The sequence below is a fragment of the Enhydra lutris genome, unplaced genomic scaffold (assembly GCF_002288905.1).
Source record: "Enhydra lutris kenyoni isolate GAN:26980312 unplaced genomic scaffold, ASM228890v2 scaffoldscaffold54, whole genome shotgun sequence".
NCBI lineage: Eukaryota > Metazoa > Chordata > Mammalia > Carnivora > Mustelidae > Enhydra > Enhydra lutris.
Genome location: NW_019154138.1, coordinates 8,804,790 through 8,817,985, shown reverse-complemented (window position 1 = coordinate 8,817,985; position 13,196 = coordinate 8,804,790). Strand labels below are relative to the sequence as shown.

The window sequence follows — 13,196 nt, the reverse complement described above, 5'->3', positions numbered from 1 at the left end:
GTTCTGATGGATGAGGACAGGGGGACAAGCCAAGGCAATTTCTACTCTGAGGCTGTTTGGGGAACTGCTACGAACTGTGATGTCTCGATGGGTGACAGAGGAGGTGGTGGGGCAGAAAGGGCCTGGGGGAACTCAGAGTCAAGGACCATCAGAAGGGCTGCAGAGAGCCATTGTCTCAGGTCTTACATTTCAACAAGGCCCTCAAATTCAGTCTTTTGACATGATCTCCCAAGGAGGATACACCAGCTCACAGATGCAACAGTAGGCTTTAAGAAAGATGCTCATTTGTACAGCTGTGATTGCAGAATCCAAGTAACAAGAATATTCTAGAACTCATCTTTCAGCATCTGACACAGTTGTTTTTCTTCTCTCCGCCTTACCTCAGCTTCCAGAACACTATATAGTCCTGGTCCTACTTCCTCAATAGCTGCTCCTTCTCAGTCTCCTCTGTTGGTTCCTACTCATCTCATCCCTCACTTTTTTTTTTTTTTTTTTTGAAGACTTTATTTCTCAGAGAGAGAGAGAGAGAGAGAGCACACGCAGGCAGTGTGGCAGGCAGAGGCAGAGGGAGAGGCAGGCTCCCTGTGAGCAAGGAGCCAGATGTAGGACTTGAACCCAGGGCCCTGGGATCATGACCCCAGCCGAAGGAAGGCAAGCTGCTTAACCAACTGAGCCACCCAGGTGTCCCTCATCCCTCACTTCTAAATGTCTGTTTCTAGAAGGCAGCCAAAGGGAGCGCTCAGGGCCTTTGCATCTGCTGAAACACTCTTCCTCGAGGCTGGCTCCCTCACTTTCCTTACCTAAATATCACTTGAGATCTCTCTCTTCCCCCTTTTTACTTTATGGTTCTCATCATCAAATGACCTACTACATGTATTTCTTGTTTTGTGCTTGTCTCTGCTGACTAGTCAGTGCCAGGAGAGCTCCAGTAGAGCAGTAAACTAGTACGTTTACGGCTAAACTTCTATTCTCTAGATCAGTATCTAACACATAGTATATTTGAGTGAATGTTGGAAGTTTTGTGACTTTTCTATTTTGTATATTTTCATTTAAAAATATATAGGGAATTTTACAAGGGGGGACTGGACTACTTAAATATGAGAGTCTAAAGCACGATTTTTATTTATTTGGAAAGGATGGGTATACCTGGCGCAGGTAACTACTGTGGTTTGCCTCCACTAACAGCTCAATCAAGAGGGAGAGAAGGCATTCAAGACACCTTTCCTGAACTAAGGCCCTTTGGGAGCGTGGGGTACTTGTGTGTGGAATCCGCAGGCGTGCAGCTTGGTTGTGGTGCCGGGAGAAGTCCCGCGGGTGCAACGACTCAGACACTTTCGTACAGTGAACTGGAATGAGGTAAACTTAGAGCTGCGAAGAAAGAAGCTACCTACGCCTCAGCTCTGCGCGAGGCCCGACCACACAGCCGCAGACGGACCGGGGCGGAGCCTGCGCAGCCGCAGAAGAGGCGAGGTGGGCCTGCGCAGCCGCAGAAAGAGCGGGAGGTCTTAGGGGGGCCATCCCCATCCCGCGCTGTTTCGCGCCAGGCTTAAAGCAGCTGGAGACAAGCTACTCTGGTCCCGGAGCCCCGCACCGCGGCGGGTGAGGCCGGCTCCGCAGCGCAAGCCTAGGGCCGCAGGCCCTCTTTCCCTGATCCGCCGCCATCATGCTGCTGCCCGTGTTCACCCTGAAACTGCGCCACAAAATCAGCCCCCGCATGGTGGCCATAGGGCGCTACGACGGGACTCACCCGTGCCTGGCAGCCGCCACCCAAGCGGGCAAGGTAACCGCTCCCACCACACGGAGTCCGGGTCCCTCGAGTCCCCAGGATCTCCGCCGGCCGCGCCCCTGCGAACCCGCCCTTCATCCAGCGACCCCGCCCCCAGCCACGGTTGCCCGGCAACCGGCCTGCAGTCTCTAGCTCCCCGTCCAGCGCAGAATAACGAAAAATAATGGGGTCTCGCCTGAAGGGCTTTTCCGAGCAGTTAACTTTACTTGTCTACAGGCACTTAGACTCAGAGAGTGTTGGAGCCCCTGTGCAGATAGGGAGCTTAGGGAAGAAAAGTCCCCAGGAGGGAAGGGGTTTTGTCAGGATTAAGAGCGATAGCGGAGCCCAGGGCCTCCGCCTGTCACTCGGGAGCTCCTTCCACTATTTTATATTGCCTCTCGAACCAAACAACTTTACGGAAAAACATACAAAGACCCGAAAATTCAATGATTCAAATTTCACTTGATCTTTATCCATGTACATTTACGTTTTTTCCTCTAAGTTATTCACTAAGTACTTGTTGGGTGCTTACTGTGTGCTGGGTGCTGTCCAAGGTGTGGAAGTCACAGAAATGAAATGGCCATTTAACATTCAGGAGACTTACTGAACACCTCCTTTGTGTTAGATGTTGGGGGTTCAGAGATAAAGCTGAAATCCCTGCTTCGCAAAGCTTAAAACCCAGCAGACAAGGCATATCGAGGCACTCTGTACTGATGGAGGCATGACCAAAATACGTGGAATACAGTGACACCAAGCGTAATAGCGTTTAACAGGTACAGAGCTTCATTACACGAATTATCTCGGCATCCTTGCTACAATGCCAAGGGCAGCAGCATAGCACAGGTGTGATCCTAGCTCCATTACCTACTAATTTCATGACCTTGGGCAAAGTACTTAATACTAGTATCTACCACATAGGGTTGTTAAGAGGACTAAGTAAGTTAATACATGTAAAGCGCTTGGGGTGTGGGAAATGTAGGCATGTAAGTCATTCATTGTTAGTTGTTATTTTGTTGTTGTGACTCCCACTTCACTGACTAGAATAGGGATTCAGAGAGGTTCAAAGTAATGCATGAGGTCATGCAACTAGAAAGTGGTGGAAATGAAAGGTAAGGCACCTGTTCTTGACCCAGTGTAGATTTAATAAGCTAACATTTCTGTAATGTTTTATAGTTTTCAAGACATTTCCACCTATGCTGTATGTTAGATGATATGCCTTGGGATACATAAGTAGGAAGTAATGATTCCTTTTCATTAGGTACTGTAATGAAGAAGAATGCCCTGACATAGGGCCTGGCATGTGATAATGTTAATTATTGTTAAGAAGTATTGCAAATGCAAAAAAAAAAAAATCATATTGGTTCCTTGGGTGCATAGCAGCTAAATAAATGCGCTGAAAATGTGCTGTGGATATTGGCTCTGCCCCTTATTTGATAAGGGCTTACTACTACTGAGCACCGTTCTTAGCTTCGTAGTTGCAAGGTTGAAATTGGCAAGTCTCACCCATTTGGAGTTTACGTTTGAAAGGGGGAGCTAGACACCAGGAAGAGAAAAAAATTAAATATTTTATATTTATATATTTTATTTATGTGTTAACATGTATTTATATTTACATATACATAACCCACAGATAATGTCTCCCTAGTGGAAAAATAGTAAGAGGATGGGAATGATGGAGATCGGAGATCGCTATTTTAGATAGGGTGATTCATAGGCCTCTGATAAGATAACTGTAGATCAGAGATTTGAAGAAAGGGAAGACAGAAGCCCTGAAGGTCTGTGGGGTAGGTGCCTTCCCAGCAGAGGGATCAGCAAGTGCAAAGGCCTTGAGGTGGAAATATGCTTGTTGTGTTCCAGGAACACGAGGCTGTGGGGCTGGGATGGAATGAAGGAAGCAGTGAGGTAGTCAGGGGCCGGGTCATATAGGGCAGGTAGGCTGTGTAAAGACCATTGTTTTCGGGTGGTGGGGTTTGATTAATATTTTAAGATAAGGCATAACTCTGGCTGGTACTGCAGCAGAGATGCAGGGAAGTGAGTATAAATGGAGAAGCAGGAAGGTCAGGCCCAGGTGTCTAGGGAAGCCCTTTCATTAGAATGTGACTGAGAGTGGAAGGCAGGGACACTGGAGTCTAGGTCTGTTTCTGGAGTTAAAAAAAATAGAGAGAGAGAGAGGAGAGAAAGAAAGATAAAGTCCTGTGTGACCTGTGTAATTGGATATTTTGTTTAGAACTTTAAACAAGTCTCAAAAGTTATGACCTGATATTTTATATTGAGACTTTAAAAAAATGGTGACATTTTATGATTCAGATAATACAGGAATATATTCTCTTTTAAAAAATAATTAAGCAACAACAAGACAATAATAACAAACATTCCAGGTAAGGCTAATGCCCTCCTTGACCATTGGAGCCCACATCTCTAGAAACAGGATTTTGTTATTATAAATGGGATTTTGTTGAGAACATGACTCTGCCTTACTGGGTGGGATCTGGTCTCTGAGCCTGAGCAAGGATTTTATTTTTGTTTTGAGCAATATTTTAAAAAGGAGTTTTTTGCAAGATGAACATTTTGTTTTCCTCTGGGGACATTTTTCCCTCTCACCACGGGGCTGAGAGGAGCCCTTGAATTTCTGCTGTCAGCAGCATCCCCTCAGCTAGAACAGATGTTCCATGAACTTCAGCCAGTCCTTTGGCTGAAGACATGGGAGTGATCCATTTGCTGTGTGATTGAGCTTGGCTTTTTCCATGCCCGAGAGACAGGTAGGTCTCCTGGAGACTCAGAGAACAGCAGGAGGGGAATTAGGAAGAAGTCTGCTCCTGGGAGTCTTGCTGCTCTTGGCCACAAACTCCAAACTCTTTCTGTTCCAATAGCAGTGAACATGAAGTCCATAAGTGATTTCCGCTCCTGTTCTCCCTCAGCCTGTCTAATTACTGGAAGACTCTGAAAGAATTCTTTTGTTCCGAACTGTTCGTAAAGGAAGTAAGACATGGTGGCTGGAGTGTAGGTTCTGGAACCAGATGCCAGGCATCAGGTCTTAGCCCTGTCACTTACCAGTCATCAGTCCTTGGGAAATGGCCTTGACCCTTCTGACCTCATCTGTAAACCAGGGCTTGTTGTGAGGATCAATAATGCAGTAACGTTTATAAAAGCCGGTTGTAAGGTATTACACAAATGAGGACATCAACACAATATTCCATAGCTATGTACCTTTTCTGTATATTTCTGATCAATTCCTTTGAAAATTATTTGTTGTTGAGCAGGCTGTCTTGTTTGATAATAATAAAATTAATCTTTGGATTTCTATTGAAGGGATGAAATACATCTTTAAATATCAGTGAAAAAAATTTTTTTTAAGATTTTATTTATTTATTTAACAGACAGAGATCACAAGTAGGCAGAGAGGCAGGCAGAGAGGCGGGGGTGGGGTGGGGTGGGGGAGGAAGCAGTCTCCCTGCCGAGCAGAGAGTCCGATATGGAGCTCGATCCCAGGACCCTGGGATCATGACCTGAGCTGAAGGCAGAGGCTTAACCACTGAGCCACCTAGGCGCCCCCCAAAATGAGTGAAATTTAAAACTGGAAGAGGTTTAAGAGATCTCTAGTACAGTGTTTCCTACCCTTTTTTACTTTGCATTTTTTAGACAGGGAAGATTTCCCTAATGAAATTTTAATACTTATATGCCACATGGCTGTTTCGTACTGTGCCCTTTTGGATGGCCACAAGCCATTTTAATATCTAACATCCTCTTACCCCAGTAAGAGTGACCCTTCTTGGGGTGATTATATCTATGAGAGTTGAAACTGCTAAGTTAGTTAACTTTGGACTAATTATTTAATTCTGTCTTACTAGTACAGACCATGAAACCTTGAAAAAGCTTGGCCGCATGACTCAGTTTAAGTTTGTAAAACAGATCTATGAACAACCAGACTTTAAAAGTTAAACTAAAACTTAAGCTTAAAGTTTTTTGTTTTTTTTTTTTAAGATTTTATTTATTTATTTGACAGACAGAGATCACAAGTAGGCAGAGAGGCAGATAGAGGAAGGGAAGCAGGCTCCCCGCTGAGGGGCTCGATCCCAGAACCCTGGGATCACAACCTGAGCCAAAGGCAGAGGTTTTAACCCACTGAGTCACCCAGGTGCCCCTGAAACTATCAGTTTTAACCCTTAAAACAACCAGTTTTTTTTTTTTAAGTTTTATTTAAGTAATCTCTATACCCAATATGGGTCTTGAATTTAAAACCCAAGAACAAGAGTCACATGCTCTTTCAAATGAGCCAGCCAGGCACCCCTGAAACCAATTTTAAGGGTTAGGAAGTGAATGTATTAGGTGCTTGGATGACAGATACTACAGGAAGTATGTTATGTGATCATCTTAGTGTGAAGCAATCACATTGTATCTGGTAGCACTTCCCGAAGGTTGACCAGGAGGGGGCTATTAATACCCTGGGTCTCTTAGAACATGTATGTTAATTTTACTTTTTTGGTATCTCAAACTTTTTTTTTTTTTTTTAGAGATTTTACTCATTTATCTGACAGACAGAGATCGCAAGTAGGCAGAGAGGCAGGCAGAGAGAGGGGGAAGCAGGCTCCCTGCTGAGCAGAGAGCCATGTGGGGCCTGATCCCAGGACCCCGGGACCACGATCTGAGCCAAAGGCAGACACTTCAACCCACTGATCCACCCAGGTGCCCCTTTTTTGGTGTCTTAAAGGGATGTAATTAATTGTTTCTGTTTTAGGTTTTTATTCACAATCCTCATACCCGGAGCCAGCATTTCAGTGCCTCCAGGGTCTTCCAGAGCCCCCTGGAATCTGATGTTTCACTTCTCAACATTAACCAGGCAGTCAGCTGTCTGACTGCAGGAGCACTGAACCCAGAACTTGGGTATGATGCTCTTTTAGTGGGGACACAGACTAATCTTCTGGCTTATGATGTCTACAATAATTCAGACTTGTTCTACAGAGAGGTAAGTATACCCCTTCACAACTGTAACATTCCCATTACTCATGAATGGCCATTGGTATGTTACGCTTGAAAGAGATGAGATGGTGAGAGATGGTATTTTGGTTTGCGTACTGTATGGCTCTCGTAATGTAAAGAACTCAGAGATTTTTCCATTTCCATCTGCATTCTGCCTGACACTTCCTTGTTTCCTCATGGTTGGTAACCACGGTTGCCACTCCAGCTTGTCCCCTGTGAGGCACATCTGTGCTACCACCACCTGTCAAGATGTAGTGAGAGCTCAGCCAGGAGTCAGGAAGTCAGTGATCAGACCTCCTGGTAGCTTTGCATTTAAGTTTAGTATAGTAGTTTATAGGAAAAGCACGTACTGTGCTCTGCCATCTACAGGCTACTGCAGCTTTTTACCCAAGTTATTCATTTTTATTGTGGAAAAGATAGGGAAGCAAAAAAAAGAACTTATAATTCTCCATCTAGAAATAACACAACTCTTAAACTGATTTTACTAAGTGAAATTTTTTATAAAATGGGATCATACTATATACATGTAGCCTTTTTCTCTACAACTTATGTTAACATATATTAAGATATAATTCACGTGCCATACAATTCACCCACTTAAAAGATACAATCCAGTTGTTTTGTAAAGAAAAAGCACACCTTTTCTTGTGCTTAGTTCCCACTTATTTGACTTCTTTTGTAAAGTGTCTAATAAATAAGTCTTTTGCCTGTTTTTTTATTGATACTTTGAGTGTATTATTAATTTGTAGATGTTCTTTGGGTATATTGGATACAAATTCATATATATATGTATGCATATATCAACATTTACAATATATACAGCAAATAACAATATATATAACAAATATCTTCTCCCAGTACGTGGCTCATTCCAATAAGTAGGTGTCTTTTGATGAGCAGAAGTTTCTGATTTTGTTGGAAGTCTAGCTGTTTGGTTTTTTTCTTTAATAGTGCTCTTTCCGTCCTGAGAAGTCTTTGTCTATTTCAGGATCACAAAGATATTCCTCGTGTATTTTTGTGGAAGACTGAAATTGAGTGTAGGATGTGTATATGTACATATAGGAAGAAAGAGAGATTGCATGGTTTATTTTAAGGAATTGGCTCACCCAGTTGTGGAGGCTGGCAAGTCCAAAATTTGCAGATTAGGCATCATCCAGGGAAGAGATGATATTGAAACTGGAGTCCAAGGACAGTCTGGTGGCAGAATCCTTCCTCCAGGGAGGTCAGTCTTTTTTTCTATTAAAGCCTTCAACTGATTGGGTGCAGCCCACCCATATTGTCGAGGGCAACCTGCTTTGCTCAGAGTCTGCTGATTTAAATGTTAATCTCATTAAAAAGATACCTTCATAGAAACTCCTAGAATAATACTTGATTCAATATCTGGGTACCATGGTCTAGCCAAGTTGACACATAATTAATGACCTTAAGAATGCACCTCTGCAACTACTGAGGTAAAGGCCTTTTTTACTCTGGTTTCTCTTCAGATTGCATAAAGGCCTTTTTTATTTTTTTATTTTTATTTTTAAAGATTTTACTTATTTATTTGAGAGAGACAATGAGAGAGAGCATGAGAGGGGAGAAGGTCAGAGGTAGAAGCAGAAGCTCGTGGAGCTGGGAGCCTGATGTGGGACTTGATCCTGGGACTGTGGGATTATGACCCGAGCTGAAGGCAGTTGCTTAACCAACTGAGCCACCCAGGTACCCCATAAACGCCTTTTTAAAATGAGATTTTTGATAAGTATTGCTAAATTGCTCTCTACAGAGACTATTACCCACCTTCCCCACAGAATATGAGAGTGCCTGTTTTATCACACCCCGGCCAACAGTGGATAATATATTTTTTTTAAGATTTTATTTATTCATTTGACAGACAGAGATCACAAGTAGGCAGAGAGGGAGGCAGAGAGAGAGAGAGAGGGGAGGAAGCAGGCTCCCTGCCGAGCAGAGAGCCCGATGCGGGGCTCGATCCCAGGATCCCGAGACCATGACCCAAGCCAAAGGCAGAGGCTTTAACCCACTGAGCCACCCAGGTACCCCAACAGTGGATAATATTATTTTTCATCTTTCAAATCTGAAAATTAAAAATGATACATTGTGAGAATGAAGATTTTCATGTTCATTGGTGATATGTATTTCTTGTGAATTTCCTGGTTTTTTTTGGCTCGGGTATTTATCCTTTTCTTATTTATTTGCTTTCTATTACCTCTTTTATTTTATTAACAAAAAAATTAGTTGTCTTAGATATTATAGGCATTTTTCCAGTTTATTGTTTACCTTTTTATCTTTTGATTGGCCATTTAGCAGTTTTAATTTCTAATGAATTTTTCTCTCCTTTATGGCCAATCTTTTTTTTAAATAGTTTTCCTATATGCAGATTATATAAATAAGGACTATTTTCATGTATAATAAACAATTTGTATTTCCAAAGATATCTTTGAATTTTTAAAAAATAAATTAAATTATGCTTATATGCTTTATTCAAGAAGTCTAGAACATACATTAATTCTAGACGGTGGGGATGTAGGTATTTTATTATTCTTTGTACTTCTCAGGAACTTTACAATTAAAAGGAGTAGTAGCAAGAGAACTAGGTAATAAGTATTAAAAAGATTTCCATCCAACATGGTTGGATGTAAGTAAAAGCTTGGGTGTTTTAAAGGCATAAATTTGATTCTGTCAAGCATTTGGCCTTCTAGAGAGCCTCAGATTCTGGAGCAGTTTATTGGTGGCAGATTAGTGTGAGAAGCCAGCAGCCCGAGTCGATCCTGGATCTCTGCTCATCCTTGTAGAAGCGCACATAAGCCACAGTGACTGTCCTCAGTGCACAGCCCTGTCCTGCTTCTCAGGAGACTGTGTGGCTTCTCACAAATGATGACAGAGAGATTTGAGTATCCAAATAAAAATAAGGATATACGTTACTTCCTCTGTGCCTGTGCATCACTGAATCCGAGATTTTTATGTCTTTTTTGTCCTCCTCAGGTTGCAGATGGGGCCAATGCAATTGTGCTGGGAACACTGGGAGACATTTCCCCCCCTCTTGCCATTATTGGTGGAAATTGTGCTCTGCAGGGTTTTGATCACGAAGGAAATGATCTCTTTTGGACGGTATGAAGAACAAAACATTCTCTTAATCTTAAACATTTTTACTTTTTTTTTTTTTTAAGATTTTATTCTTTTTTATTTGAGAGAGAGAGATCACAAGTAGGTGGAGAGGCAGGCAGAGAGAGAGGGGGGGGAAGCAGGCTCCCCGCTGAGCAGGGAGCCCGATGCGGGGCTCGATCCCAGGACCCTGGGATCACGACCTGAGCCGAAGGCAGAGGCTTAAACCACTGAGCCATCCAGGCGCCCCAAACATTTTTACTTTTAATGCTCTTTATGCTTTGTTTGTTTTTTACCATTGACTATAATGAATAAGAAAAATGAAATAGAATCTTATTTATAATTCTGTACATTAAAAAAAGAAGATTTGTAATTTGAATAATACCCATTGGTGGTTTGTATAATCCTCTTTCATGTAGCTAATGTATTTGGATTAAATGAAAAAAAGATGGCATATTAATGAGCTTTGGTTTTATTTTCAGGTTACTGGAGATAATGTTCATTCCTTGGCCTTATGTGACTTTGACGGTGATGGTAAGAAAGAGGTGTGTGGAGGAGGAGATGCTTATCTTGTGTGTTCAGCTGAATAATTTTCCCATGACCATGACATTAGTGTTAAGAGAAGCTTTAGCTTCTCTTGGTTGATTTTGGTGCTCTCTTGCCTAAATGACAAGCTAACTGGCCTCATTTATCTTTCTCCTCTTTTGAACAATACATCACTTATGTTCATCTAATACAAAGATCAAGGCCATGATGTTTCAAAGACACAGGACAGGGAGAGGGGGCAGAACAGTTGATGCGACCACAGTCATATTCACAATCTTACAACTCACTTCTGATGCTTTGAGACCATATTAGTAAGTAGTTTTCAATTGTGGCTAACATTTTCATGAATCTAAAAGTTTGAGAGAAATGGGCTCTTAGCCTTTGAAATTATTCTGATGGTTCCTCTAGGAGTCAGTTTCTTGAGCAGCCCGCCAAGTGCTGTGTCAGGCATTGACTTACCTGTCTCTTGTCCGTGGCTACTGGTCTCTGGCATTTGAAACAGGGCTTCTGTCTGCAGGCAGAGAAGGGCACTGAGCCAGGGCGTGTTTTCAGCTTCTTGGTGGAAGGACATGTTCTGGCACAATGTGCATCCCGATGTGCAGATGAAATCTGTAGTGGGCACTTTTTCTTTACTAACTGAACCCGGGAACTTTCCCAATGGGAGAACCTTCCCGAGTACCAGATTCTCAGGAGATCGAAACTCTGAGGTAGCAGTAGCAGTGTATAAAGTGTCGTGCAGTTTTTTTATTTATGGAAATTCTGCTGTGTTCACTTGTTGCACTAACTATGCATGATTCTTTTCCCTTTCAGCTTCTCGTCGGGTCAGAGGATTTTGATATCCGAGTTTTTAAAGAAGATGAGATTGTAGCAGAAATGACAGAAACAGAGGTAAGGAGTGTCACATCAGAGTCATGGTAACCTTGGGCAAGACTGATCAGCACCATGAAATGTCACATCAGATGAGAGTTCTGGGACCTCTTTCTACAATCCAGACAGTTTTGGGGTAAAAACTGTGGGGGTTAAACAGAATTGCACATTATAGAGAAGGATGCACTTAAAAATCCTGTATCAAGATACATTCTGAGAGTCAGGAGGAGGTGTTGGGAATAGGGGAAAAAAGATATATTTTGAACAGACTGATTAAATAGAGAAAAATTGTGGAGTGCATAAAGGCCTTTCTTTTAATGAGTTAATGCATATTGATAATAATAATAACACTAATAATGGTAACCATTTATGGGGCACCTAATAGATGCCAGATACTGTTCTAAGTGCTTTACATAAACTAACTCATTTAATCCTACAACAGCCTTATTAGGAAGATATTATTATTATTCCTCTTTACTGACGAGGAAACTGGTGTTAAGTTTCTTTCTTTTTTTTTTAAAATATTTTATTTATTCATTTATTTGAGAGAGAGAGAGAGAAAAGAGGGAGGGAGAAGCAGACTCCCTGGTGAGCTGGGAGCCTGACGTGGGGCTCAATCCCAGGACCATAACCTGGGATCATGACCGGAGCTGAAGGCAGACGCTTAACTGACCGAGCCACCCAGATGCCTCTGGTGTTGTTTCTTTGTTAAATTACACACACACACACACACACAAAATAAAAAATAAAAAATAAAATAAATTACTCACACACCATCATGGCTATGAAGTTGTGTAGTCAGGATTTGAACTTTTCCTTGTCTGCCTCCTCTTCATATGTATTAAATAGATTAAATGAAGTACCCAAACAAGATTTTTATAACTTTTCTTCTTCATTCAAATTAAGTACTTCTTGGGCACATTTCTTTTTTTTTTTTTTTTTTTTAATTTTTTTTTTGTTAGAGAGAGAGAGAGAGAGTGAGCACAGGCAGATAGAGTGGCAGGCAGAGGCAGAGGGAAAGCAGGCTCCCTGCTGAGCAAGGAGCCCGATGTGGGACTCGATCCCAGGACTCCGGGATCATGACCTGAGCCGAAGGCAGCCGCTTAACCAACTGAGCCACCCAGGCGTCCCTTGGGCACATTTCTGATGGTGAACTTAAAATCAGATGTTAGAGAACTTAGCTGGTTTCTCCGTGATTGGAATTACTCATATAGTAGAACCTAAATGAAGTTCAAGCTTTATTTTCCTACAGATTGCCCTTATGCATTGTAGTTTTGGCATTCTTAGGATATGTATTTGCTGCTGGTTTTCCAGGATTGGGCAAAATGGAAACAGAAAACTGAATTAGGATATTCTGAAGGAAGAAAGGAGAAGAGGATAAAGGACCAGTGGCTTGTGAACATTCTAAAAGGGCAGCAAACACAACAGAAGGGAGTCTGAGCCCTCAGAATGCTGGGATCCTGCAAAGTGTAGTCAGGTGGTGTCCGAAAGTCTGGATCAGAAATCTTGAGGGCACTGGCCTCAGAACCCGTCCTAGCCACTTGTCGTTGCTTCTTGCCACTTAGAGAAGCTGTCTAGCAGTCAGGCTTCTGTTCCACTAACTACAAAAAAAGACCAAAAAGCAAAACTTGCATATTGATATACAAAGTGTTACCCTTGATTTAACTAATTTACCTTTATCCCATAGCGAGGATCATAGATTTTTACTTAGTTCTACTATGCTTTTTATACAGTCACATTTATATATTTTTATATATTTTATACATTTTTACTTAGTTCTACTATGCTTTTTATACATTTTATACATTTATAAATACATTAAACTGATAGTTGTAGGTAGAGAAAATTAATGGCCCTAATGAAGGCTGAGGGGTTCTGTTTAAGTGTCTGTGCTTAACATGATTTTTTTTTGGAGAGTGTCCTTAGCTTTCATTAGGTTTTT

The 13,196-nt window shown here is 42.0% G+C and overlaps 1 protein-coding gene across 1 annotated transcript in view; it reads left to right on the top strand.

Moving 5' to 3' along the window:
• Window positions 1–1,549: 1,549 nt before the first annotated feature.
• The window catches only part of LOC111157425 (Bardet-Biedl syndrome 2), a 36,866-nt gene continuing 25,219 nt past the window's right edge, over window positions 1,550–13,196 (top strand). Inside the window, exons 1-5 of the mRNA XM_022518810.1 lie at window positions 1,550–1,780; window positions 6,501–6,728; window positions 9,722–9,847; window positions 10,324–10,386; window positions 11,198–11,275. Of these exons, the coding sequence (XP_022374518.1) occupies window positions 1,664–1,780; window positions 6,501–6,728; window positions 9,722–9,847; window positions 10,324–10,386; window positions 11,198–11,275 (612 nt within the window). The 5' untranslated portion in view covers window positions 1,550–1,663. The remainder of the gene's footprint in view (window positions 1,781–6,500; window positions 6,729–9,721; window positions 9,848–10,323; window positions 10,387–11,197; window positions 11,276–13,196) is intronic.